This window comes from Falco peregrinus, chromosome 8 (genome assembly GCF_023634155.1).
Source record: "Falco peregrinus isolate bFalPer1 chromosome 8, bFalPer1.pri, whole genome shotgun sequence".
Lineage (NCBI taxonomy): Eukaryota > Metazoa > Chordata > Aves > Falconiformes > Falconidae > Falco > Falco peregrinus.
This window is the reverse complement of record NC_073728.1, coordinates 23,342,433-23,370,312: the sequence shown is the minus strand read 5'-3', so window position 1 is coordinate 23,370,312 and position 27,880 is coordinate 23,342,433. Positions and strand designations below refer to the sequence as shown.

General features: G+C 38.2%; 2 protein-coding genes across 4 annotated transcripts in view; both read left to right on the top strand.

The window, feature by feature from the left end:
* The window catches only part of SCN2A (sodium voltage-gated channel alpha subunit 2), an 80,877-nt gene extending 60,352 nt beyond the window's left edge, over window positions 1-20,525 (top strand). The window contains exons 18-27 of the mRNA XM_055811624.1: window positions 3,281-3,401; window positions 3,778-3,932; window positions 4,578-4,751; window positions 6,891-7,013; window positions 11,826-12,107; window positions 12,627-12,680; window positions 13,731-13,868; window positions 14,615-14,719; window positions 15,742-16,012; window positions 17,179-20,525. Coding sequence (XP_055667599.1) covers window positions 3,281-3,401; window positions 3,778-3,932; window positions 4,578-4,751; window positions 6,891-7,013; window positions 11,826-12,107; window positions 12,627-12,680; window positions 13,731-13,868; window positions 14,615-14,719; window positions 15,742-16,012; window positions 17,179-18,374 — 2,619 coding nt within the window. The 3' untranslated portion in view covers window positions 18,375-20,525. The remainder of the gene's footprint in view (window positions 1-3,280; window positions 3,402-3,777; window positions 3,933-4,577; window positions 4,752-6,890; window positions 7,014-11,825; window positions 12,108-12,626; window positions 12,681-13,730; window positions 13,869-14,614; window positions 14,720-15,741; window positions 16,013-17,178) is intronic.
* A 2,135-nt stretch (window positions 20,526-22,660) lies between these two features.
* CSRNP3 (cysteine and serine rich nuclear protein 3) overlaps window positions 22,661-27,880 on the top strand; it is a 111,818-nt gene continuing 106,598 nt past the window's right edge. For all 3 annotated transcript variants that reach the window (XR_008748329.1, XM_055811619.1, XM_055811620.1), the window contains exon 1: window positions 22,661-22,765. The gene's annotated coding sequence lies outside the window, so the exon portion shown is untranslated. The remainder of the gene's footprint in view (window positions 22,766-27,880) is intronic.

Below are 27,880 nucleotides of genomic sequence, written 5' to 3'. Positions count from 1 at the left end.
TGGTATAAAAGAGGCTTGCAAAGGACTTAGTGTTATATCAAAGATAACGTTTGGGTTTGATGATTATCTTGTTTCCACATGTTCATTTTTTAAAAAAGCTCTATACATGTTAAGTATATAGTGTTGCCTAAATCCAGTAATGCTGGTGAACAGAGTAGAATTTATCAGGTACAACGGTAACTGAGATATGTTAAGATAAAGAACTGGGACATACACTACATATCTAACATACCAGGGTCTGCAGTTAGGGGGGCAGTCTAGCTATCCAGCTGGATTTCATATGTGAACACTGGCAAGTCACAGTAAGTGGCAGAAAAAGTCTTCCTATGTATTAAAGCATATGGACAAAACATAATCAGCAATAACATGGTCCATTCCCAGGTGATGTCGTGTTGAATACGTAGAAATCAGTACAACATCCCTGGGTCAGTTGCTTTATAATAGAACAGAAGTTCGCTGTGGAAATAGGCGATTGTCACTGTGAAAAGTTTTCCTAGCATACTGAACTTAATTGATTTGGTAAAATCTTGAGATGTTGTATTGTAAAACCTTCCTAGCTGTTTGTAATGCATACTAAATTTTATGAATATTATATAGTGTGCCATACAATAAATACATTGTTAACAATAACAAAGAAAAACAAAAAAAGAGTAATTATTTCTGTTGAAAAATTCTGATTTTTTTCTTCCCCAAATGATACTGAATTATTAGAGATTGCATTTATTGAATAATTTTTCTAATATGCTTCTTCATATACTGATCGGATTGGGGCCAAATTCAGGTATAATAGAACAGCATGCTAAGGAAATACTCTGTTACACCAACAACAGAAGAGTAACTTATCAGTGGGATAAGGCATTTAATTGTTGTGTTTCAAGTATCAACTGCTGTTGATTAAATTTAGGATTTTTCTGTTTAGCTTAACTCCTGTGATTATTATTACAGCTCTTTAAAAGAAGCATACCAGATTTTCAGTGAGAAGAGACTTGTACAATACAACTCGCCATACATACTGCCCCACATAAATAAAGATGGCTTTCTGATGTTCCTGATAATTGACTGTTCTACTGATCACTTTCTACTTTTTCTACCTGATTTTTTGGTCTCTCCTTATAGTGGATATCTCTAATCTTTCATCTTGAGTTAACTGTTAGTCTTACACAATTTCAGTAATAGGAATTCTTTAGCCCTTCTTAAAGTTAATATGCTGATTACATTAACTGCGTAATATCTGTGTTACTGAACTCTTCATTTCCTTGTAAAAGAATGGACAGTAGGTCTTTTAAATTTATGTTTTAACCTGTTCATAGTTTTTGTTTGCTCTGCTACTACTACAGCATTCTGCTAGAAATGCTGTCCAGATCGGAATGATGCAAGCAACATTTTAAGAAAATGCTACATAATCAAACAGATAGTCACTTCTCAGTTTAAAAATTCTTTACTGTGTATTATTGATAAACATTAATTTTTAACACTACATACAAATTTCTTTGGAATGTACCTTGCGTTTATGGTATTTCTGGCCTTTCCTTAAACTGATGATTGACTTCCACTAATGTTTAAATGCTGTGGTCCTTACTTGAGGACTACAGTATTCATCCCATACTTTCTAGTTTCTCCCTTTTAGAGGCAGTATTCCACAATGACCAAACTGCCATGCATTATCTATAATCTGAATACTTTGCAGTGGGAAATTTGAAATAATAATCTGCAGAAAAGTGTGCATCCATGTCTTTGTATATTGGACCTAACCTCGTAGATTCTAAATCTCATGCACAAACATGAGACATGAATACATAAGATGGGATTTTGAAAGAAACATAAAGGAAATGGGTGCACAGATATCACTGAAAGTATGTGCATAATAACATCCCACAATACATGTTTCCATTTGTTTGGTCTTCCTCTAAAATGTGGGCTATGGTGTACCATGGTACACAAAAATCAAAGTTAAAAATCACAACACAATATACTGTCAGTGTGATTTGATAAAATTAGAGTGGAGGATAAAGGAATCAATCTTTTTTTGTTTGAAGAACATACTTAATATTGTCTGCAATGTAAAATTCCATTGAAGTCTTATGGTACTTTCTGTATTCACATACTAATAATGTTTAATTTCCTTTACAAAAAAAGTATAGAATTTGGATCTTGTCAAACATGTTTTAAAGGAATAATGCCTCTAACTTAAGTTTTAAATTTCAGCAAAGATATAGCTTTAATGTTACCACGGACCATCTCTCTGTCTAATATTAATACCCTATAGACTGTATTCTATAATCTGCTTACATCATTCCCTTTATAAAATTAGCTACTTATCAATGCAGCCATTTTACTGATGTTATACTCCACATAGTGATAACATTAGAAGAGTCATAGAATGCCATGATCAAACTACTTTTACTTATTATAGTACTCATATTTGTCTGTTGCCAGCATAATGCAATGGTGTGAAAGAATCACTTTGAAGATTTGGATTATTTGCAGTATTGTTTTATGACAGTATTGTTTTAAAAGCATTTCTTTTCACTTTAGTCTTAAAAAAATAAAGATCTTTGGGGGCTTTTATAGTGATTGGACATGTATGTGTACTGTACCAAAGTAATAAGTAGTTTCAAAACGCACAATAAATTCAGAAAATGCATTGGCAAGTGAGAATGCAAAATATCAGCTACTGCTCTTAAAGTAATGTGCTGCTCATTTGGAAGTAAAGAGGATTAAACTATCCTATACAATTAAAAACATGTGTTTTCATGTCAATTATAATGAAAAGTTTATATTAAAACTTTTTAGATTTTACAGATTTGATAGAATAACTTTTACTTGAGACATGAAAATACATCTGTGTAGCTTGCTGTTGGTTTGGTCATGACGTTGGAAAATTATTTGTATTAACACATGCTATCTGAAGTGTAATCCAAAATGCAGCCACATGATTGGAATAACTAAACAATACGAAGTGTGGAAGGCTCCCATGCCTCTTACTGAAATTTCATTTCAGAATTCTTATGTCTGGCTCAGAATATTAGTCTAATAATTTCTTCAATTCCTTGTATGAAAATACCAAAATATTTTCAATAGGAAAAACGCACATGATGTAGTTTCTAATCTTGTGACCTCACCTGTAGTAGAGCAATTTGGCATTATAGATTGTAGATAAGAAATTAGTTTAATATCAGAGCACGGAATACATGCAGAATATTTTGGTATGCATTTCAAACGTGAACTATTCAAAATAAATAAAACTGAAAAAAATAATTATGTGGGGTTTCATTCACAGAAATTAAATGCATCCAGTTCATCAGAAGGCAGCACTGTTGATATCGGACTACCTGCAGAAGGGGAACAGCCAGAAGCAGAACCCGAAGAAGTTCTAGAGCCAGAGGCTTGTTTTACAGAAGGTAGGTGAAGTAAAATATATGTGAAGTGATTAGACCTCACTCTGTCGATTTGGACTGGATTCTATTTTTATTCAAAATTAAGAAGCAGCTTTGTGACTATAGTTGTATTTTCTGTTTGTATTGTTTGTATTAGTAACTCCTTCAAAGGTACTACCATAGATGTACTGTTCTTGTGCTCTCTCTGTCCTTGGAAGGTATTGTAAGAATTACAAAGCTTTAACTTTAAATATTGAAACAAAAATCCTTTAACAGGAGATGCTTATTTACAAGAATCTATTGCAGTAGCACTGAAATAAGCCAGATTACTTCCACTCATTGTGATTCCTAATAAATATTTACCTTATACTAACATCTCAAAATCTATTATTGCATTTAGGCTGCGTGCGGAGATTCAAGTGCTGTCAAGTCAGTGTAGAAGATGGGAAAGGGAAAATCTGGTGGAATCTGCGGAAAACCTGCTACAAGATTGTTGAACACAACTGGTTTGAGACCTTCATTGTCTTCATGATTCTTCTCAGCAGTGGTGCTCTGGTAAATTCAGTGTGGAACTATTGTATCTATTTTAAGCAGCAGGCAATTAGAATTACAGTTAATTATAAAGCTGCACATAAAACATCAGAACTTGATATTCAATTCATAAATGTTCTAATATCAACATATATATATCAACAAGCATTGAGCATGTATTGTAGGATACCTAAGAGTGCTCACAGGCTATGCAACAAATTGTTTGGCAAGTTCAAAATGTAGTGTTAATGGAAATAAGAAATTGGTTATATCAGACTGGTATTCACATGGTTTCATACTGATGATAATAGCTTTTTTTTGCCTTATACGCATTTAAAATAAACCACAGTTGAGCTAGGAACTTATCAACAGCAGCTTGAATTGTGAAACTGAGATGTAAGGTGCCAATGTGATTCCCTCAGGTATTTTACCAGACTGATGTTAAATCAGGTGCGCTAAGTACCGAGGTAATTAGTTCCTCATAGCAGGAGCAAAATACAGCGTACTTGCTACACTTGAGTCAACGCAGAGTGATTCACTGTCAGTGTAGACATTTTCTTTTGAAAAGGAGTTATTAATCTTTGTTATTCAAAATCTTTCTTGGCTACTATATACCACACTGCAAACTGTGACAACATTTAATGATACCTTCAAAAATCTTTTTCACAGGCATTTGAAGATATATACATAGAACAACGTAAAACTATCAAGACCATGCTGGAATACGCTGACAAAGTTTTTACTTATATCTTCATTCTGGAAATGCTTTTAAAATGGGTGGCTTATGGCTTTCAAACCTATTTCACTAATGCGTGGTGCTGGCTGGACTTCCTGATTGTTGATGTATGTATTCTTTTTCATGTCCTGTACAACAAGCTCTAAAAATCAGAATATTGTTTTCAGGGTAAGCTTTCTGTTCTATTCAATGGAAACTTTATTTTAAAACTGTTGCTGTGGTACAGTTTACAATTCTGTTCAGAAAAGAAAAAAATATTTAGATATACTTATCACTCCAGAGAAGGTTTGTTGATGTTCTCTAGTTTGGTCAAGTTGTAATGCTTTATTGACATGATGCTTTTCACTTTTTTTTTTTTTTCACGGCGTGGAAAGGATGCTGTTCATCCTCTTCAGTTTTTGCTGTATATGGAGCTTAATTATTTCAGAGCAATTTCTTTAAAGGTTTCTAACATTCTGATCAAATACTGTAAGTGTCCTGTCACTTACTCTATGTAGTACGGAAGGAAAATACTGGTAGGAACTCTCAATTCCATTGTACTCTTGCACTTTTCACTGCATCACGTGGGCGATCTTAGAGAGACACTTGGAGAACTGTAGATGAGCTCCCTTAGAATGGGTTCTCAAATGGTTTTCAAAAGGCTGCACCACCAAGGAGGAGATACACTATGCCTGAAGGAGACCTAATGAGAAGTGCATTGTAATTTCAAGTATACATGCTCACCAATGTATGCACAGTACTGGTAGCATAAATGGAAGTCTGCAGATCTTTAACCATATAGGAGATGTTCATTTCCCTTCCATCCCCAATAGCCTTACTGCATCTGTCTGTGCTAATAGGCTGTCTCTCAAATGCACCTATGTAATTCCCATGGAATGCCAGGTAAGAATCTGTTTTGAATCACTTGTTTGTTCATTCCGAAAAGCAGCAGAATTCTATAGAAATCACACTGTATCTCCTTAAAACTATGATATGATAGACCATGAAGTTTTTACTGCACAGAGCTTGGAAAACATTATAACTTTTACATCCATACCAGCATTGCAAACCCTATGATAAAACACGACTCTATGCACACTTAGTATCCTGTGATTGAGTCTGTACCAATGTAAAATATTTGGCTCAATCATCAGATGTGTCAATTACTATGCATATAACCAGAGCTTTACAGAGACACCGTGAACAATACTTTACACTGTCATTATATGTTTATAGTATTTATGAACAAATATGTAATTCTTATTTGATAGTCTGTGTTTAGTTACTTTTGTGAACTTTATAAATAACTTCATTAGTTTTTCATGGCAACCTAACGCTGGTGCATTTTTTTTCATGGAAAAAATTAATCTCTGAAGCATGTTTTTTAGTCTTTAATCAGAGGATGGAACAAAGAAAAAAGATTAATTTGGAAATGAAAGAATTAAAAGAGAACAGGAATGATGTAAGGGAAGGTCATTAAATGGAAAGAAACAGAAGATTGTTGGATGTTTTTTTTCTTTACTAGAGCCACTCCTTCCCAATGGTTTACTATAAATATATTTCTAAGGATTATTGATGAAGGATAATTGTATTATTTATTTTACAGCTATTCTAGTTTATTTACTCATCTGCCTGCAGACCAGACCAGCGTTATGCAAGCCAGAATTGATGAAGTGGTTGAAGGAGTCACAGGGAATGAATGAAGTGTGGTTATGCCTAACAGTGAAGCTTCTACCATTGTCTAACAAACAGTTGGATATCAGTGTTGATTAGTCTGGTTAAATCTGAACACCACTGGTAGCTGTGGCTGTTGAATAAGATTTTCTGGAGACTAGAAAGTTACATTTGACTGAAGGCCAGGTCTGGCTGTGTTTTTTGAGAGCTTTTACATTCCCATCAGGTTCTGAAGATATCATGGGAAGTCCTAACCTAAACTGATCATTCCAATTCACCCAACTTTTGGGATTTTTCTTTTTGCGTGTGACTTCATTTTTCTTTAAATACCACCAAATGTTGACCAGTTTATGTGAATTTAAAAGGCATTTTTATACCATTCTACCAACATGATTTCACCAACAGGTACCTAGAATATACTCCTATTCTACTTTGTCTGACTTGAAAGATCTTTCTGCATTATAGAGGGTTTCCTGGAGAAAGAGGTCCAGCCTTGAATCTGCTTGAGAAGTTCAGGGCACATCATTCCCACCATTTGTATTGAAAGGATATACAAGATGAATGAGCAATATTGCCTTTCTGTTTTTGTGTAGGTCTCTTTGGTTAGCTTAACAGCTAATGCCTTGGGCTACTCAGAACTTGGTGCGATTAAATCCCTTAGGACACTAAGAGCTTTGAGACCTCTAAGAGCCTTGTCGCGATTTGAAGGGATGAGGGTAAGACAAAATGAAAGAATCGGAAATAATGCATGCATACACAGAAAAAATGCATGCAGAATAATCAACGGCAAATCCATGCAGAAATGCTACACTATCATCCTATATATTTTACATTTGTCACTAACATATAAGCAAAAGTCTTCATCTGCTTATATGAATTCATGTGTTATCGCACACATTGTTACACTTATTTAGGCTCCTTGGCCTTTCACCCTATTTCATATTTTCCTGGAGGGCCGAAGGATTTATCAGCTGCATGGATCTATACAATGTTACTACAAAACTGGATTTATCCCATATAAAAAAATGCTGCTGTAGTCAGAAAAGTTTTGAAAAAACAATACTTCTTCACAATAGTGTGTGCACATGTACACACATATGTATGCACATAAGTATTGCACACTAGTATAGAATACCACGTGTAGTCTATCAATATATTTTAACTTACTGTTCTGTAAATATTGATTGGGAATTTCTGTTACAATTTAAAAGTTTTGTGATGAATTCCTATGTCAATAAGTAAATTGGCAGTGTTAAAATACCTTCTTTCTTTCAGATTAGAGCTATTGCATTCTATTTAAGACAACTTTTCTAGTATACCAAAGATGGAGCTGGTTTTATGATTTCTGGCCTAAATTGGTTGCTTGCTGCTTTCCATGTTGATTTTAAAATGTTGATTTTAATCTAGAGAGCACTGAGCATCCTGAAAACATATCAGAAGACTTTTGCTGACAGAGTTGGGTATATTTGAAGAATTACTGTCTCCAGCTGTTATCCCCAACTGGTATCGCCATACCAGTTACTGCAGCTGAGACCCTCAGCCGCCCAGCTGGGCACTCTCATGTCTATTCCAGTGCAATGTGAAATTGATTAGTTTAGATCACTTCTTTAGTGCACTGAATGGACAAAGACCTTATGTGTTCTGCTATGACATGAAAGCTCTAGAAGGGTCTCTTAGGGGGAGTAGTTAACAACTAGAGATAGTAGATATTTCTAGCTCCAGCCACAAGGAGATGTCTGATTTACACCTTCAGAGTCTATCTGTCTGCCTTGGACATATTGCCACAGATCTGATCAGCAGGTGCACCTGAGCTGAAACCCTATTGCTAACTAAAAGGGGTCCTTGTGGGAGCTCCCTGTGCAGTCACTGATCTTTAGCACCACAGGTTATAAGCTGCTTAGCAAATTTATAAGTCATCTACAAATTGGTGAGCTTCTGAAGAAAATGGGATGCTCTGTGTGTGGCAAGTAAAAGACTTCAACTAGAAAGGAAACAGGATTTGATGAAAGGTTATAAATTCAAATAGAAAATACCACTTCCTTGCCTCCAGCAGGTTTCTGGAACTTTGCTGAAGCAAATTTTAAAATTTGGGATGTTTATATTCGATATAAGGCCTATCTAAAACATCAGTAATATCTCACTAAAAAACCACATTAGCTGTTGTTTTTCTATGAGAATGATGAGGGAAAATGAGCCAAAGACAAAATATGTCACTTTTTATATGCACAGTTGCTTAATGTGGCAAGGAAGAAACAATCACTTTGTCAAGAATGTTAATGGGAAATTGTCAATCCCGTAACTTTCCTGTTGGTATAAACTACCTATTAATTTTATACTGATCTGCTAACTGTAAAATACAGTAAAAATACACAGATAAGGAGGAGATTTATGACTTTAGCAAAAGTTACAATCAAAAAAAAAGTTAAAATAAAAAATAGTGGATGAAGTCAGTTAAGTTCAGACTAGAAATGCAACCTATGTTTTTATTAGGCAATCAACCATTGACATTTTCCTATGGATATAATGAATTTTGCCTTATTTAAAGTAAATAATTTCAGGCTTAATGTCTTTAAAGGTAGAGTAGCTCAAGCTGGTGAAGAAATTAATATGAGAAGATTTTAAGGTCTGATACATGGAAATTGAAGATGTCTGTTCATAACATAGTAATATCATTGGTGTTTCACATCTGTGGACTGAAAATATGACAATATAGTATGGTGCACATATTTGCATAAGCACTTAAAATTGCTTCTAGTGAGCATTATATTTCCTACATACAAGCAAGAAATTCCATTCTACACATCTAAAAATTTTAATCCACCATACTGTTCTCTAGGATCAGGGCTTGCACCTGCCCGAACTAATAATTAATAGAAAACATTGCCCCTATGGAAAACATGGTGTTTCCCCTGCATCTTCCCACCACTAGTATTGCTAGGAGAAATACATTTTAATTTGCACTTGGGATTTCATGGCAGTAGCCTGTGGGAGTATAATTAATCTGTCTATGCTCTGTCCCAAGCAATGTCACTCACTGCTGTATGGTGCTAGGCACATACTACCTTTATTTTAACCAGTAAAGAACACTTTTAATGTCTTTCTAACGCTTTCCCTGCTTTAACTTCTCTCAGGCCTTGGCCTGTTTTCTCACACTCCTGCTACCAATGGAGGCTAGGAGGTGTCTGGATCAGTGTTTTCAGTAATGCTCAACAGTACATTTTGAGTGTCTTCAATTGGTTCATATTACAAGCTGGTTCTGCTATAGCTTCAGGAATCAGATTAAAAACAGAGAAAGTAGGTCAGCTGTAGAAATCCAGCAATTACAGAAAGAAGAACATGACTGGACCTGCAGCTGTAGCAGAAAGAGGAACACAGTTCTCGGGTGTAATGAGACTGAAAGCTCGAGGACAAATATTTTCACTTCATTAACTGTCCTTTTATATCTCAATAATTATTCCTGATGGATTATATTATTATGTTTAAGAAATCTGCTTATATTTTTAAGTAGAAGAATTGAGATAACTTTAAATAAAAATAATGTAAAAATAACAGCACATATATTTGGAAAATATTCCCAAACTGGAAAAAAATGATGTCACAATTTATTATTCCAGTCAAACTTCCCACTAAAATCAGTGGGTTCATGGATTTCCAATTTAAACTAATTCAGCATTATTATTAAACTATTTGTTTGTTTATGTCAAACTACTCCTCATCATGTTTCACAGTCATGTCGTAGAGAAAGCTGAGAGTACACGTCTGTCAACATAAGTCAGCACTGTTGAAATAGTCACAAGGGATTTATCCGGTAGTCTGGGAATCCTCTGTGCCCAGCTGTTGAGTCATAAAATGCTGTATTACTTTTGCTTATTGATTTTTAGTAGGTATTGCTAAGGAGATTTTTAGTATGAGTAAGAAACTAATTTGCTCTCTTTTTTTTCAATTTCCCCATTAGAAATAAACATGTATTACAACATGTGATTTAAAACACGTGGCAAAAAACCAAACAAACATGGAAGCTTTGGACTTCATCCACCATTCTGTGCTTTTATAAAGTCATAGAGTAATTTACATTGAAAGGAACCTAAGTTGGTCCAGCTCCTAAATTTAACATAATGACAATTTCATTGAAGTCCTATAGGATCTCGAATATTTTCCAAAGTATGTATCATCCAAAAGAGGTATTGTTTTGGCAGGAATGGAGCCCTGCAAGTTGCAAGTATTTCTCCTTTACATCAGCCTAAGTCTACTATATGCTATACATGGTGGTGGTTCATCACCTACTCTAACATTGAAAGGGCTTATTTTCTATTCTGTAAAATGGCATCGAATGACAGGTGACCTACCTAGATGACTAATTTTACAAGTAATTGATTTATGGAACATATTAATTGTAGATGTAAGTGTAATGCCAAAATATTTTTCAGGCTTAATCTACATATTTGTATTTCAAGTAGAAACAAATAGCATAGTGTGCTAGAGGATCTGCTGTAGCACCTACATCATATAAAGTAAATGAATTATAAATAATCTCTTCTATGTAATACCTAATGTCCTGCATTTTTAAAACAAAATCTTCATTAGGGTATAAGGACCTGATTTGGTTGTTTTGGCAAAACTGGCAGTGGTGATCCATAGTTATTAAGTTCTCTATTTTAGACTTACTTACAAACACATTTAAAATAGGAGTTAACTAGTTTAGGAGTTCATCAATTCTATCATTAAAGAAATAATTCTCATTCATAATGGACCTACTTTCTCCCTAATTTTTCTTCACCATTTTATTTTTATTCTGGCATGTTTTTAATCATTGCTTGTCATCATACATAAACTCATTTTCATAGTTTTCTTTCCTGAAACCTGATTTTCCCAAAAAATAATTTGGGAATTAAATCAAGTCTCTTCTTTTTTCAAGTCTTATCTGCCACTTGTCTGAATGCTACCAGCTTTTCTGTGCTCAGACACTCAGCTGGCTTCCTGGTTTGAACATGTCTTTTTCTGATTTTATGTAGAACCATCCGAATGAATATGCGTACATCCCTGAGTTTTCTTTTATTTAAAAGAACTCTTAAAATTACTTTCAATTAAAGATTTGCTCAGCAACATTGATTTTGAATCTTTATCTAGCAAGCATGTAATAAAAAAAGATTTATTGTGTTTGATGCAATCAGTCATTAGAAATATTATGAAGATAATTTGGCAGACATACATTAAGTAAATATTCAAAAAAGAATTAATTAACAAATACAGATTTTTTTTCTGTTTGGCTTTTTTTTAGCTCGTTACCTGTTTGTTCTTCTTTTTCCCATTCTTTAAAGCTACTGTTTGTATGTTTTTCCTCCTAAATATGTTGATGTTTTATCTTTCCTCTATACTGCTTTTCTCACTTCTTACTCTCAACAATTAAAAAAAAGTAACACTGATATTAGAGTTAAAATAGAGTGTTTAAGAAAGGCTGATGAAATATTTGTAACATACTGGTGCCTGTGTTCTTACACTCTTTCTCTTTGGTTTCATCTATATACTAGGTGGTTGTGAATGCCCTGTTAGGAGCGATTCCATCCATTATGAACGTGCTTCTTGTTTGCCTTATATTCTGGCTGATCTTCAGTATCATGGGAGTAAATCTATTTGCTGGAAAATTTTACTACTGTGTTAACACTACAACTGATGAGAGATTTGATATCAGCCAAATCAACAACTATAGTCAATGTGAGGAGCTCATAAAAAACAACGAAACTGCCCGATGGAAGAATGTGAAGGTTAACTTTGACAATGTAGGCCTTGGTTATCTTTCTCTGCTTCAAGTGGTAAGTCACCACTCCTTAATTTCTGTTTATCTTTCTGTATATCAATTGTTACAGTAAAAAGTAATTTTTCATTTAGAAATTTTGTTTCTTCTTGGTTTGGAATTACAAAATGTGGGATAAATCCATGGCTCTACAGAAATAATATGAAGCATATAGGCTATGCTGACTATGAGAAAAAATACATAATTCAAACCTAATTCACCCTAGCTGCATTGAATCTGTATCAAGTACATCTACTTTGCTCATACACAGAAAATAACTTTTGTATCGGATATAACTCATAATGGATAAAAGTTCTTAATAGATGTTGTGTCCTCTATAGTCAGATATTGGAATTTGCTTGCAACTCTCATATATGAATAAAACATAGAATAGAAGGCAAGAGTTACGTATTAACATTTCTCTGTGGTGGTGTTTATGATAAGCACTAAGGACACTTGGTCTTCAGCTCTTAAACATGTTTCTGACAAGCTGTTTTCCAGAAAAAGCATGAGGTAAACACCAGTGTTCTCTTTATAGGCTACATTTAAAGGATGGATGGATATCATGTATGCGGCTGTGGATTCTCGTAATGTAAGTATAGCCCCTTGACTCCATTTGTTTTGACTGTAAGAGCTCCAAGATTTAACAATGTAATTTTTTAACATCTTTCAGGAATAACAGTAACAGTGAGAGAACAAGGAGTTATTATGGGTTTGTAGTTAAAGAAAATGGAAACCATAGGAAAAATACGAGACAAAGAAAGCAGAGGAGCAGTCCTAAAGGATTCCATGTTCTGTATGGTGCAGCTGGACCAAAATTCCTCTGTTCCACAGCAGATTCCACTATTTCCATGAAATGCCTTTTCCTCCTCTCATTATGTGCGCTGAGGCATTATTTGCATTTAGAAAGAGGCACCAATACACAGATTACAGATATTTTTTGTAATACTGATCTTGTTTTAAAGTTGAGACTTCCACTGTGCTGTCCAAGTTGCCTGACTCCTTTCTTCAGGGAACAGTTCCTATTCTTAAGTCGGCCTGTGCCTTTTCTTACCATTTTGCCTTCCCCTTGCTCCCTTGGTGCAACTTGTCCTCTAGTTCTAAGTAGATGACTGAATAAACTGTACTGGTAGGACTCCAGCTTTTTTTGGTAAGCTACACTCACAGCGGGAGGCCTGTTGTAGTATAGCACATGTGCTTACTCTAAAGACAGCTTGGATGCTTCTCTTCCATAATCCAGCACAGTTTCCTAAGTGCCTATAGTAGTGAAAGCTCCACAAGCCCACATCAGAGGCCTCTCATGAGATACACAGAAAATTTTGCAGCTTCACACACTGGTGTTTCTGGTTGTCTGTAGACACAGACAGATGATACTATACTAGTTTAAACCAGTTGTGTCTTCAGTATTTATTCTACGCTCATGTAGGCCAGTTACATTTTCTTAAATGTAATATGAGGTTTGATAGCAAAGCTCTCTGTCAAGAATGTAACTTCATAGACTGAAGATCAGTGGAATGGATATGTGGGAACTTGACCATAAGAAGCAAAGATCAGAGTGACAGAGCCCTAAATTCTATCCAGCAGATTTTTGATTCTCTGCTCACAGTTAAACTAAGGCTTAGTTTCTATGCCTTTTTTGCAGGTTTTGGATCAGCCTAAGTATGAAGATAACCTGTACATGTATCTTTACTTTGTCATCTTTATCATCTTTGGATCATTCTTTACTTTGAACCTTTTCATTGGTGTCATCATAGACAATTTCAACCAGCAGAAAAAGAAGATAAGTACTTCATGATTATTCTGGAAAGAAAGCTAAAAAAAAATGCTTATTTTTGGTTGACAGAAAATAACTTTATTTCTAAAATATTATTTTTCTACTTTATGATAAATTACTATGTGTTCTGCATATTAAATAGTTTACATTATTAAAGCATATGATTTTGCTTGATGAGGGTTTGATGGACAAGTGACAACATATGTCTGTCCATGGTTAATGAAATAGTAATCTTTGTAAAGATGTGGATTTGGGGCTGAAGTCTGTAATAGACTCATAAAAAGGGAAAGAAGAGGTTCTGAAATATCAGCATCTGGATACCTTCTAATTCTCCTTTGGTATTTGGCCAAAATCTAGACTAGAGGAAAAAAAAAAAAAAAGAGAAGGGGATTGGAATATTTTATTAGTTTGTGCCTCTGTAATAACTGATGGAATTTAGTAGAAGAAAGATAAAGCACCTCTCCTTCCTCTGTACGAGCCCTCTCCCCAAAGAAGAGCAGAGGTCTACCACAAACAATGCACATTCAAGGGCCTCTCAAAAAACTTCCCAGTCATTAAGAGTGGAATATGTAAAGCAATTCTTCTGTTAACAAAGTGCTAATAATCACAATAAAAGGGTCTTTTTATGTCTGTCCTAACTTTTCTCACAGATGAGAATGCGAACACTAGTGATTATTACTGTTCAGTATCTTTATTTATAAGTAATCGGTAGAGATATGTGGTTGTCACCAGTTTTTGTCTCTTTGGTTTACTTTGGAGGTCAAGACATTTTTATGACAGAAGAACAGAAGAAATACTACAATGCAATGAAAAAACTGGGTTCAAAGAAACCACAAAAACCTATACCTCGACCAGCAGTAAGAATAAAAATATTTTATGTTATTTTTACATTTCTTTAAAAACAGGTTTGTTTCAGTTATGCCTCAGCCTGAATTAAGTTGTAAGCTAAAAACCCAAGTGACATCAGAAAAGCCTTTCTCATCTGAAATCCTATTTTTTCTCTTTTCTAGTCTGAATTTGGAGGACTCTTTGCCTTTTTTGCTCCACCCCCCCCTTTCTCTCTGTTGGTGGCAATGACATTTTATGTGGCATTTTTTCAAAATGCTGGTTTGACTAGAACAATAAAATCTGGCAGTGCATTTGTCAAAACACATGAAAGTCTTAGGGCACAGGCTTTTTCAGTCATTGAGGAAGACTCTGAAACTGCTGTATGGGGGCAAGGTACCTTATCATTGTTTGAAAAACAGTCCTTTTGCCCCTCACATTCCTGTTGCACAACCCATATAATGCTTGTGGTCTGGAGCAGGGCTACCCTAGCACTGCAGAGCAGAGTCTGGCTGGGGCAGAGAGCGATTCCAGCTCTGCAGTTCTGCTTTGGACTGTGTAACCTGCTAAGTGGCCAGTCCAGCCATCAGTAAATTTTTCTATAGCTGAACAATGGAAGATATTGTTCTAAAAGTTATTTTGGTGACATGAAGAGTGTGAAGTTTTCTATCAAATGAAGCGCTATTAATTCCCAGCCTGCTTACATCACCCCGTTACTTACTTATATCCAAATTTTGCCAAGCTAGGCATCAGTTAATAATCTGTGTCACAAGAGGTTACAATTAACTGGTTCAGGGTGGCAAAATCTCCTTGCAACTTTAAAAAAAAGTAGCGTGCATATTTTGAAACCATCTTTTGATGCTTATAAACACAGTAGCTGTAAACAGAAATTAAATATAAATGCATATACAAACTGGAAAATTCATGCAAATGGAGGAATTCATGGAAGACATGAAATCCCTTTCATATTAGATATAAATAATTTGTAGTGATTTTGAAAAAGAAATTTTACCCAATGCATATCGTAATGGATCTTATTTTTTCTCCCCCCCAGAACAAATTCCAAGGCATGGTCTTTGATTTTGTAACAAAACAAGCATTTGATATCAGTATCATGATACTTATCTGCCTTAACATGGTCACAATGATGGTAGAAACAGATGATCAGAGTGAAGACATGGAAAACATTTTATATTGGATTAACCTGGTATTTATTGTACTTTTCACTGGAGAATGTGTCCTGAAATTAATTTCACTTCGCCATTACTACTTCACTATAGGCTGGAATATTTTTGATTTTGTGGTTGTGATTCTCTCTATAGTAGGTAAGAGAAATTCATTTTTATGAAATCACTAAATCTGTGAAAATTGAAACATTTTTGGCATGTAAAGTCTATTTCTGTTTTGGTTTGACATTGTCACTAGGAAGTCTGACCATAATTTTTCTTTCTTCTGATTTCATATTATCCATAAAATAATGGATCAGTATAGTAAGAAACTTTTTAGCAATAGGTTTTCATTTCTCTAGGACCTGAAATTAGATCTTTGTTCTGAGTTCTGTAGAAATTCCTCAGCATAGAAACAAACTCACACATGAAAGTCAATTTTGATATAAACTGATGGTGGCAAGTGCAGGAAAAGAGTCCATCAATCCAAAATCCAAGAGCAAAATCTGTGCGGGACTGTTAGGCTCGCATGCAAGCACCCCAGACAGCAGGGTAAACCCTTAGATTGCTTCAGTTTTGTTTGATTCTGAGAGGTTTTAGGCGTGAGCTAGAGTGAGCAACTGGAGAAGCAGAGCTGAAGCAGAAGTGGTAATAAATACATGGCTCCACCAATCTTTGCTTTATCTATAGCACAGAGCCTAAAAGAACTTGAGTAAAAATTCTGTCATTTTAACTTCTCAGAGCTCCTTATATACAAATTTGTTTTGCCATTTTTGTTTGGATTTTTCATTAATACTAAACTTGTGGTCCATTATTTCATGTGTGATTAAGAAGTTGCAGTTCTCTTCAAACTTACATATTTTCTTTGAATACCATAACTTGATTACACAGCATTTTAATACTACTGTAAATATGATCTTTCCTTAGATTAACTGAGATTATATTTCTTACAGTTAAACAGAAAGCTGTTCTTCTGGTCTCAGCATTTGCTAGTCTACATACACTAGTTATCAGTTTGTCCTAAATTTTATATGTTTCTGCATCTATCTGCACATTTATGTAGTCATACAGTTAATACTTAGAAATGTCATTGATGCAGTTTTTCATTATGCTGTAAATTACATCAGAATTTCTATTGGTATTTATGGGTTTCCAAAGCATACCAAACTGTAAAGGCCTTGTAAAAAGAGCTGAATGGCTAATTCCTAAAATCTGTTCAAATATTCTATTCTTTTTAAAGTTCTACAATGTTTGTAGGATAAATCTTTAGCAGTGTTTTTGAAATTTAATAATATTCTTTATTAATTTCATCTGGTTTTCAACAGGTATGTTCTTAGCTGAGATGATTGAGAAGTATTTTGTGTCCCCCACACTATTCAGAGTCATCCGACTTGCCAGAATCGGTCGAATCCTGCGCCTCATTAAAGGCGCTAAGGGAATCCGCACTCTGCTTTTTGCTTTGATGATGTCGCTTCCTGCTTTGTTCAACATTGGCCTGCTGCTCTTCCTGGTCATGTTTATCTATGCGATATTTGGCATGTCCAACTTTGCCTATGTCAAGAGGGAAGTTGGGATTGATGACATGTTCAACTTTGAAACGTTTGGCAACAGCATGATCTGCCTCTTTCAAATTACCACGTCTGCTGGCTGGGATGGTTTGCTAGCCCCAATTCTTAACAGTGGGGAGCCAGACTGTGACCCCCATAAAGACCACCCAGGGAGCTCCGTTAAAGGCGACTGCGGCAACCCTTCCGTTGGGATTTTCTTCTTTGTCAGCTACATTATCATATCGTTCCTGGTAGTGGTGAACATGTACATTGCTGTGATTTTGGAGAACTTCAGCGTTGCTACTGAAGAAAGCGCTGAACCCTTGAGTGAGGATGACTTTGAGATGTTCTATGAAGTCTGGGAGAAGTTTGATCCCGATGCAACACAATTCATAGAGTTCAGTAAACTATCAGATTTTGCAGCTTCGTTAGATCCTCCTCTTCTTATAGCAAAACCAAACAAAGTCCAGCTTATTGCAATGGATCTGCCCATGGTAAGCGGTGACAGAATTCACTGCCTTGACATCTTGTTTGCTTTCACAAAGCGTGTTTTGGGGGAAAGTGGGGAGATGGATGCCCTCAGAATACAGATGGAAGATCGGTTTATGGCGGCCAATCCTTCTAAAGTCTCCTATGAACCAATTACAACCACATTAAAACGAAAACAGGAGGAGGTATCTGCTGTCATTATTCAGCGTGCTTTCAGACGTCATCTTTTAAGGCAAAAAGTCAAAAAAGTTTCATGTATCTTTAATCAGGATAAAGGTAAAGATGAGGACGATCTGCCCATGAAAGAAGATATGATTATGGATAAACTAAATGAGAACTCCACTCCAGAAAAAACAGATATGACCCCATCCACAACCTCCCCACCATCCTATGACAGTGTAACAAAGCCAGACAAAGATAAATATGAAAAAGACAAATCAGAAAAAGAAGATAAAGGTAAAGACAGCAGGGAAAGTAAAAAGTAACACAGAATTCTATTTGTGATAAACTGTTTACAGCCTGAGAAAGTATGTATTTGTGTCAACAGGACTCCTGTAGGAGGTACATGCCAAACTGACAGTTTTTACATAATATAAATATATATATAATTATATATATATATATATATATATAAAAGGTCAGTGCCTATAACAAGACAGTGACCCCTCGTCATCAAATTGCAGCTCTGTAAAACAGGGTAACATCTTGACAGGAGGTTGTTGTTTTTATTACCAGCTGACACTGCTGAAGAGAAGATAAAATGGCCAATCAGACTGTAGGGACCAGTTACAAAAGAAAGGTGCAAACCTATGAATCTCTGTGTTGAACATGAAACACACAGTACAAAAATTGTGTCCACTGTTTGCATTTCAACAGCCACATTTGCCATATTTTTACAAAAATCAGTGTTGGTGAACTTATCATTTTTTAATTCACAGGTTGTTTACTATTATATGTGACTATTTTTGTAAATGGGTTTTATGTTGGGGAAGGGGGTACGAGAACCAGGTGTTCTACTCTCGGATTCTCTATAATGTACAGACAGAAGTGATTTGCATGAAGGCATGCTGCACTTGTAGTTCATGCATGGAAAAACATGACGTCGCACAAAGCAGCAGAGTCTGACTACTTCCATGTTTCAGGGTGGCTCTATATTTTGAGGTGCTTACTAACAGTATCCATCTAGTATCCCATCCAGACAAATCTTAATGTGCCTGTAAAGTCCCATAGAGGCTAATAATAGAACAGATGTTTTATTTTTTCATAAGTCATTTAACTGTAGTTGAACGAACTCTGCGTAAAAAAATTTACTAAGGGTCATAAGAGCCCGTTTTTAAGTACTCCGTAGAAAACAGCTTACCTGAACTTGGGAAATTGAATTTACCAAAAACCCGCAAAACCTAAGGATTATGAAGTTGTTCTGCTTCACCCTGCAGTATTGTTTAGCCATCTTCTGCTCTCAGCAAGGTTGACATTGTATGTGTTGATTAAAAAAGTACCGTCTATGTAAATAGTTATTTTATCCCGTGGTGCATGTTTGAGCAAACAAATAATGACCTGTGCACAATATTTATTGCATCAAATATGTACCACAATAAGTGTAGTTTGCAAGCTTTCAACAGCTAATATGAAGTATTCTGTACCATTATAGATAGTTTGGAAGCTATCACTGATGCATGTTTATCTTGCCTTTGCTGCTGTAATTTTACTCCTTCCACTGTTAAAAGTCTAATATGGGAAGCCATATCTCAGTGGTTAAGTGAAACAAATTGTTCAATCGGTCATCATTCTTTCATGACATCAAGCAATAGTTTGCAGCTAATTAAAAGCTTCTTGCTTTGCATTCTAAAATTTTAAGTGACTACTGTACGGTGTATAGTCAGACTGTACAGGATATGTTGCAAACTGCTTAATCTGTTGAAAAATACATGGATAGAATTTTCTAAGAAAATATAAATATTGTAAAAAATACCATTTTATTTTATTTTTCAGCGTTTTGTACATAAAATAAGAAATGAGAATTATCTTCAGGTTGATGTCACTGTCACTTTTGTTACTTTCTATCCATAGCACTTTTTAATTCAAGAACTTCACTAACTAAGAAACAAAGGAAAGAATGGGGTAGCTTTAGGTTTCTGCTTTTTTATTAGTACTGTATTTTTGCACACATTTTAATGTGAAATAAGTTTCAAACTGATTCCAAAATGCACTTGCTTCCAAATAGATATAACTTGTAATTGAAATGTGGTGGGGAAGATTTGTTTAAAATTCTAGCACTGCCTGCATCAGAAGTTTCAAGGTAGTCTTTTATTCATGAAATCTTTACCAGTGTTTGTTTACATAGACTATTCTTATTCTTGTCGATTCATGCTGCACTAGAACTGTTCTAAATATAATATGGGATCCACAATGTTGTTTTCTTTTCCACAGGAATTAAATAGCAAACTTGTATAATTGATCACATCAGGACATTTTGTGTTTCTTACACAAGCAAAAATTTGATGTTGACTCCTCCTTTTACAAAAATATTGACTTGTGTGTCGGTGAACTGCATGCAGGAAAATGCTATTACCATAAAGAACAGTAAACCACATTACAGTTGAGCCAAAAGAATAAAGACTTCATTTTTTATTGTATTTATTTGTTCTGTCTTTGTTTTCATTACTAAAAACTATTAGCTGTCAAGAGGTGCTATGAAAATAAGATATGAATCTATAAAGTGAATCTTAGAAATAAGGAGTAGCGATTAACTCATAATAATAATCTGCAAAAAGTAAAAATTTGAAGCCATATGCTTTCAGAAAGATCTTTAACATGATTTCAATGAACAATCTTCACATTATTAATCCTATTTAAAGATATTCTTTAGTAGGATAATGTTTATGTGTACATAATGCCTAACCCCCTTTTTCATGTCAGGTATTCATAGACAACTAGAAAAACACATGTTAAAGAAAGTAGCTATCAAGGCTGCAAACCAGTGTGCATAATTTCAATGATATTTTAACATTTTAAGTGAAGAATTATCTTTGTGTTATAAGAATAATTTTGTTTACTACATAATTTGTAAAAAAAATTACTTTGCTTTAAGATATGAGGGGTGGAAGTCAGGAGAAACTGCTGGAAGTTTTAGTAAAGCATCAAATTCATAGGGTTTTTATTAATCTTAGGGTGCTGAATGCCAATTATAATGTGAAAAATCCTATAATTTTAAACTTCTGTGGCGAATTTACAGACACTACTATTCACTGTCAGGGAGCTGGCATACGTATCGGTTGATGCGTACATACCCATGGAAAGGCTGATAGCAGAATACAGGAGACGGGTGTAGAACAGGCATTGCAAGAGCGGTGGCAGTGGAACTGAGAAGAATTTTGAATTTTGGGGGAAATAATATAAATAAGTATTTATTGTATCAGTCTTGTCAGTCAGCTAATCTGTCTCCACTTTACAGAATCCCTCATGAGATGCTTGGAAGTATGTTGGAAGAATGCCTAGTATCGAAGTGTTTCTTTTTGCCCTAGCAGGGCTTCCTATGCTTTGAGACACAAAGCACCTTCCGGAAAAAGTGAGGGACAAGAAATTGTCATTAGTCTTTCTTTCGACTGTGACATATGACCATCTTCTCGACACATTAAAATGGGAGTTCATTTATATTGTTGCAAAGTCATCTCTGATGCCATAAAACATGCTAAAATTGGTTCTGAATAAAATAGCACTTGTGACCCTGAAAGCAAGAAAGCTGAATTTTTAGGTAGCTGTCCTATTAGAGTACTATTTCTAAAACCAGATTGCCTCTGTTGTAAATGTAAAGGAATGCCCTGAAGGCAGGATACAGTGAACAAATTAAAAGCTAAGAAAAACACGTACAAGTGCTAACAAACATCCTAGGGGGTGCAGCCGTGTCAGTATGAAGTATCGGGAAAAGCAGAGGCACCCAGCGGCGTGTGTGCGGCGGCAGCCGCAGCTTCGGGTGCAGATCCCGTGGGACGCACCTGCAAAGGGAGCCGCGGGGTAGTGAGCGGCCTTCACCTGTGCCCCCGCGGGTCTGAGGCCCCGCGGCCCGGCCGAGCTGAGGCAGCGAGCTCTCGGGCTGCAGCGTTGCAGTGGGACGGTTTAGCTCTGCCGGTGCGAACAGCGAGGGCAGGGTGGGCAGGGGCCGAGATCCCGGGCGGTGGCAGCATCTGAAATGCCGTGATTGCAGCGCCAACGGGATGGGCGTTTGGTTGGTGTTGCGGGGGGAAAGCTATGGAATAAAATGCAGATACATCTATTTGTGCGAATTAGACGAGAAAATCATCGCTGTGCTTCTTGCAGGGATTTATACTTCACAGAAGACTCCTGCAAATAAAAAATAATAAAATTTCTCAAACCTGAGCCGCAGGTATGGTTTTGCATGCGCGCCCCCCCCCCCCCTTTTTTTTTATTATAGCTGTAGGTGTGCGAAGAACACCCGCTCACGCACCCAAAGGCAGCCACGCGCGGATGCCCCCCCGCGGCGCGGAGCCTCGGCAGCCCCCCGCTGCTGTAACGCGGCCGCGGCCACCGCTCCCTGCGGCCGGCTCTCCGCGGACCCCTCCAGCGCAGCGGCGGGACGCCCCCGGCCCGGCGGCCGCCGCCCGGCTTCCCCCCGCCGCCCACCGGGACGCGGCGCCCTCGGCCGAGCTTGCGGGTCGGCCGCCGGCCCCGCCGCCACAGCGCCGCCACCCGGCCGCGCCGCGCCCTGCACCTGGCGCAGCGCCGCCCGGCCCCGCGCGCGGCAGGGAGCGGCCGGGGTGAGGGCCGCCGCGCGGGCGGGCAGGTAGCGCGCGCCCGCTCCCAGCCCGCGGCCGTCGGGCTCCTCAGGACCCGCCGCGCCTGCAGCCGCCGGGGGCCGGTAAGGGGAGCGCGGGCGGGGCGGCGGGACGGGGGCTGCCCGCGTCCCGGGGGGGGCAAGCTCGGGCCGGGAGGCGGGGGCCGCGCGCAGCCCCGGCCCAACGGCTGCCCTGGGCGGCGCGCGGCGGCAGGTGGGGGCGGCCCGGGGGGGCGGCGAGCGGCGGCCGCCGGGAGCGCTCGGTGCCGCCCAGCCGCGGAGCCCGGGGCGGCGCTGGAGGCGGGGGACCGGCCCCCCGTTGCTCGCGCTGCTGTGGCGGCCGGCGCAGGGCCGATAGACCCGGGCGGGGGCAGCCCCCGCGGGAGCCGCAGCGTGTCAGGCCAGGGCCGCCAGCGCGCCGGGCGGCTGCGCCCGCGGAGGGGCCCGTTAGCCGGAGCCGGGGCTCAGCGGGGAGGGGGACGGACCCCCGCAGCGCGTGGACGGCGCCCAGCGGCGGCAGCGGTCGGCGAGTCACGGGCTCTCGTAGCACCGCCGGCCGCCCGGAGCCGTGCGGGGCGAGGCGGGGCGGCTCGCTGCACCCCGGCGGGGCTCCGCTGTCCCCAGGCGCGGCGGGCGCCCCACAGCCCCCGCTCGCAGCGCAGCCGCTCCGGTGGGCGCCCGAGCCGGCCCGCCCCGCCCCGCCGCACGGGTGCCGGCCCAGCGGCCCGAGGGCGGCTGGCGACCAGCCGGGGTAGCCACAGCTGCCCGCCGGGATGGCAGAATGACTAGGAAGCGTTTCGTGCGGCTGCAGTGGCTCTGGGGAAACCTGCGCCGTGTGCCGGCCCTGCGTGAGAGGCGTGCGGTAAATCCGCCTGAGCGCGACGGGCTCCGGAGCAGCCGGTACCACCGGTTCGTTCTTGGCCTGAAGCACCTTCTGCACGGAGCAGGCAGGGGAGGCAGGCGGCGGGGCAGGGCAGCGCCTGCCGGGGCCTGGCACAGCTGAAGAATTAACGGATTGCTTCAGGGTGGCCGGTACCGTGTGCCTTCAGTCCTGCCGGTGAGTTGTGCCCACCTGGTTTTGCGGCTCTGAGTGATGAGGGTCTGTTTTACCGGGAGATTTGTCAGCTGAAGTCCACCACAAATGATTGCGCATCCACATCTGTGGCTTTTGTTTCATCAGCGTGCAGATTGAAGAATGGATTTTTTTACATACTATGTGTGGAAAATATGAAGCTCTAAGAAGTTTGTAAATTTTAATAAGTTTACTCTGCAAAGCGGTAAAGTAAATGAAGACACAAGGGTAGTAGAGTGGCATACTCTAGGGTGACTCCAGGATGACTTCTGTGCTTTGTAGTCTTGTCAGAGGAAAGCAAGCTATAGCGATGTCAAAAATAGCGTTTTAAAAACTGACTATAAGGAAAGGTCTGCCCTTTCTGTATGCCTGTTCTTATCTGTGGTTTTTGGTTTAATGTTATTTTTGTGTTTATTGTATGAAGTGTAGTTCAGGCTCACCCAGCAACATACCTGGGTAGGTGAGGGCAAGTCACAAAAAATGTCTGTCTTTTGTTTAAGATAGAGCATTCAATAAAGAGCAGGAAAACCAGAGAACTCTGAGAGATTGTTTCAATTTATCTTTGTGATGAAGCATCCTTTATTTTAAAATAAAGCTTTTACCATGAAATAAACAGAACTTTATGCAATGTGTAGCATAAGTTTCATTGAACCTAGAGAAGTCTATCTGTAATTTGAGTTAGGGAGTCCCAGAATTCTGGAATATTAAGGCACTTAAAACTAGGCTGGCTTCTTCACTCTGTGGGAGCCCTTACTTGTGCAATAGACTTGAGAAGCGTTTGCAGCATGCAGCGTTATCTTGCTGTGAATTTATGGTCGTTGTGTGTTCTGTGCTGTACTGTTTAGATTTTGGATTCTGTCAGGTGTTTCTAATGACAATTTAAAATTATTTCCTGCCTTTGTGATTGCATAGCGACGGCTGGGAGGGAAATAAGCGATAAGCAGCTGCAGGAGGGTGTAATTGTGTCCTTACAACACACATCCACTATTGTAAATTGTCGTACTTTGGAAACAAAAGGGCTTGTAGAGAGGCAACAGATCAGAGTACAGCCTGGTTTGTGTTTGTCACATCGATGGTACAGCAGTAGAAGTCGCTTACTTCAACCGCAGACAGATGTTATAGCACTGATGTAAATACATCGATCTATTTGTTCAAAGTGGAGATGGGGGTGAATGGGGCTGAGCTGTGGTTTGGTTTCTATTCTAAATAGCTAAATATAAATAAGGGAATCTCCTACAGGTTGGAGATAATGAGTAATTTAGAGAAACAGTGAGCCAGAGGACAAGGAGGGTTGAATATCCCTGGCAGTGAAGACATCTGCCTAACGTTTCTATGAATCTGAGAAATGCAGAGCATCTGTATTACTGAAATAATGACTCATCAAAGAGGTGCAGTGTTAAGTGAAGGACTGATAGAGGCAGATAAAATGAGCTAGAAGATTAAACATTCTCCTGAGTTTTTTTACTATTTGTAGTATAATACTAGTTTCTTACTCCGCAGCCCTTTTTCCTCAGCAGTCACCTCTTAGGAAAAGACACTTGTATTTTTACTAATTCTAAAAACTTGGCAAATTAAGAATGCGCGCTATTCTGAACATAAAATTTTACCTTTAAGTGTTGCATGCTTAACTGTTTCACTTGATGGTAAATTGCTTGAGTTCTTGAGTTCAATTTAAATACATTTGCAATTTTTGCAAGTCATAATAAAGATGCAGGTCACCTGCCCACCCCCTACCCATCACTGGAAGTGCCTTCTATTACTCTAAAATATCCTCAGCTATGTGATGATTTGTCCAAGCATTTCACAAGAGCTGTGCAGTTCCGTGCCAGGGTGTGCAGGCTAGGTCAAAAAAGAGAGTGGGCATGGCTAAACTGGGGTTAGGTGCCCTAATCTGTGCTCTGAGTTAATCAAAACTAATTGCTTTGATTGATACTAGGTTCTGTATAATGTGTTGTCTGATAAGCAAGTGGTGTTAGAACAAATGAAAAAGTATGTATTTAAGAACACGTGAAAAAGAATGTATTTCTTAAGTAATGGTTCTGTAGAGCCATCTGGAACCAGGAACCAGTTTGCAGAAACTTGTACTTAGTTTCCAAGGTTTCTTTTTAAGGCAGTTGTCATAATCTGATATTTAAGTAGTTATAATGTTAAAAGAAAAATGTGTTTCAAATATATATTGAGATGGCTTCGATGTGCAGAAGCAATTTTGGCAGTTACTCTTATGGAAACCTGTTTTCTCCAGGGTTCTTCCTAACTTCATTCTTGTGTTACAAATCAGCATATGGCCTAGAGGTTGCATAGTTCAAACAGCATTTTTATGCAGTATTCTTCATGTGGGGCGCTTGAGACGTTTTGTATCATATACATATTTGACAGGAAAATAAATAGCGCCTCTTTAGACTGTAACGGGGTGCTGAAAAGGGTATGCTTGATACTATGAATTCCATGTTATTACATGACTCCTTTGATCAGCCTGTTGACTTTTTTTATTCATACTTCTGGGGACTGTGTTCAAGCAGGAATTGCATGACTAGGTTTGCCAGTGATTTTTCATTTTGCTTTGAAGTGCCAACAGCCTTCTCAAAAGGCATGATATTCCATTTTAATATCAAATGTTAATGTTTTGTTACCTGAGAACGTGGATACAAAGGGCAAATTGCAGGTATAACTAACCTTGAAATAATGTTCTAAACATTTGTATTATAAATCTTGCTTTATGCAGTCTGGTTTATGCCATGTTCTTTTTTTATGTATGCTTTGCATAAAGTGCTATAGTTTTTTTAAAAAAGATCTGTTTATTGTCCTATGTGTAGATGGACTGAGCAATGTAAGTCATTAGTGCATGCTTTGTACCAAGTGTACCTGGAAGAGACATATGCGGAAGTTGGTGTTCTTGCATTGTATATAATACATCTTAAAAAGTAATCATATGAGCTGGTTTTAGTGAAAATTTGCAAAATACTTTTGTAAGGAGAGTTTGGAAATTAGATTTGAAGAAGCATTTTGTTTTCAGGCTGAAAATGCCCAAGCATTTTTGATACAAAAACCTGGACTACTGGTAATTTCCCAGCAGACATGTTTCTGTTATAGCCTTGCTATGTCATCACTGGCAGTTTTTACAGTTCCCATGGCAACGAGGATTTTTGATCTGCAAATACTGTATATGGTTTGAGGGGGTATAGATTTTCTTTATTACTGAAGAAATTTTGATTCATGAAAGCTGACCAGCTGTGCCCTCCCCGCCGCCCCCCCCCCATCCCTCCCCTTAATAATTTGTGTGTTGCCAGTAAGCTTATGTGTAAACATGAACTATTTGACAGGAATACAGTTACCAGTTCTAATTTTTGACATAGTATAAGAGATGGTGGAAAATTTGTAAAGACTTACTGTAGTGATAGCAGGGAAAATGTCTCATCTTCCAGGTGGAGTCTTGACAAACAGGAGACCATTGTATATGCATATAAATTTGTATGTGTATGTATTTGTGAACATTGTATATGTGTATAAAGAGTAATGAGAGTTAAAGTTGCTCAGGCTTTGCCTTGGCTTCTGCTAATGTTTACTTTGGCTTGGACTGATTTCCAAGGTGCATTCATAAGATATTTACTTTTAAAATGGACTTACATATATTAACTAGAGAATCTCAAAATCCTGTATCTGATTCACAAACTAAAATTACTTCACAGTGGCACTACTCTTGCGTGATTTTTTGTGTGTGCCTGTCCTTCACCTTCTCAGATGAATACATGGGCTGGTATGGGATGTTTGGGAGGTATCCTGAACCAAATAGGTATAGGATAGAGTAACTTGTGCTTGGGGCATGAGTCTTTTTTTTTTCCTAAATTAGATAGGTTTTCTATGTTGTTTTTGAGCATTCATTCCAAAAAAAGAAGCCAATTCAGATTTGTCGAGTTCCTTCCACACCCTGTTGGTTTAGTTTGGGGTGGTTATTACTGGGGTTGAATGGGTTTTGGTTGTTTTTTGGGGGTGTTTTTTGGTGGTGTTTTTTTTGTTGTTGTTGCTTTTTTTCTTTGTGACTGGTAAAAAAGAAAATGGGAATGACGTAGTTACTGAAATAAATGGCATAGGTAAACTAGGCAATTACTGTTTATGATGGAAAAATCTGT